This window comes from Cryptomeria japonica, chromosome 11 (assembly GCF_030272615.1).
Source record: "Cryptomeria japonica chromosome 11, Sugi_1.0, whole genome shotgun sequence".
Lineage (NCBI taxonomy): Eukaryota > Viridiplantae > Streptophyta > Pinopsida > Cupressales > Cupressaceae > Cryptomeria > Cryptomeria japonica.
Window position 1 is genome coordinate 397,470,703 of NC_081415.1, and position 1,244 is coordinate 397,471,946.

At 44.1% G+C, this 1,244-nt stretch overlaps 1 protein-coding gene across 1 annotated transcript; it reads left to right on the top strand.

Moving 5' to 3' along the window:
- The first annotated feature begins 299 nt into the window (after positions 1-299).
- On the top strand, positions 300-740 carry LOC131071555 (uncharacterized). The gene has a single exon (XM_058007441.1). The coding sequence runs from the start codon at positions 300-302 to the stop codon at positions 738-740; it is 441 nt and encodes a 146-aa protein (XP_057863424.1).
- Positions 741-1,244: the final 504 nt, after the last annotated feature.

A 1,244-nucleotide genomic window follows, 5' to 3' on the forward strand; every position in this document is an offset into this window, starting at 1 on the left:
AACTCTAGCACCCCCTGAAAGACCCCTCTCTAGGTGGGATACCGACAACGAATGAGAATAGGTCGGTAAGTATCTACATTGAATCGGAGGCCTAGAAGGAATCGGTACTTTTTCTGCGCGAAAGAGCCTTCTTCATGAAATGGGGAGGCGAATGGCCAGCTTTTCCCAGAGTGAGAAACTGGGTCAATGAAGAATGGGGTAACCACTTTGAGATAAAAACTCTTACTAATGGGTTTTTTCTTATCATTGTTGGTTCGGCTGAGGAGAAGACTTCTCTGATGGAGTCGGGGTCATTTTTAATGTCGAGAGTTGGTTTTTATATAAGGGATTGGACCCCTAATTTTGACCCAAGACAAGCTACTATTGAGGAAATTCCTATGTGGATAAGATTGTACAATCTCCCTCATGAGTATTGGAAGGAGGAAATCTTTAAGAGTGTAGGGGAGAAGATAGGGAGATTTATCAAGTCAGATGAAGCGGTTGATAAGCTCAGTTCATGCATGTATGCACGTATCTATGTTATGTGGAAGCCGCATCTTGGGCTACCAAAGGTTGTTGAAATGAGGTCTCCAGAAGGAGTATGGAGACAAGATATAGAAATTGAAGAAATCATAGTCAAATGCAAGATTTGTAAAGAATGGGGCCATGAGGATCGAGACTGTTTGTTGGGTCAAAAGGGTAAAGGAAAGGCAGATCGTGCTTTGGAGGAGAAGCTATTAGTGGGTGTGGTTGCATATTAGAGCTTGGGAAAAATCAATCCGAGTTTTGTATCGGAGGCCACAAGCGGTGAAATCATTCACCTTTGCTCAGATATGCAAGTAGGGGTGGAAGAACTTTCTAACTCCAACCCAGGTCAGGAGAAGCTGCATCAGGCCTCTGTGTTGGATGGAGATAAGTCCGTTGTGCTGGTGTTGGGTGGATTACCTAAACAGATTGTTGAGTTCTCTCATAGGGAAGGATTTAGTTTGGAAGAAGAGAAAGAGGATCAAGTGTGTAAGGGTAGTGACTGGGATGGTGAATCTTGAATTGAAGGGAAGCGGTTGGAGATAAGGGTTGGGCCTGTTGAAAAGGAAAGTGAAATAAGGGGAGGGTATCCATCTCAGCATAGATTCTACAACACCTCGACGGATGGGGTGAAGAACCAGGAGATGGGTGAAAGTGCTAAGTCACTAGTAGCGGTTGAGGACCCTAGTGTGAATGCAGAAGGAAATATAATCAGATACAAGGACATTGACATGTCCCTG

Excerpts from the sequence above, each read along its gene's own strand:
- LOC131071555 (XM_058007441.1), top strand. The coding sequence starts at position 300 with ATGTCGAGAGTTGGTTTTTATATAAGGGATTGGACCCCTAATTTTGAC.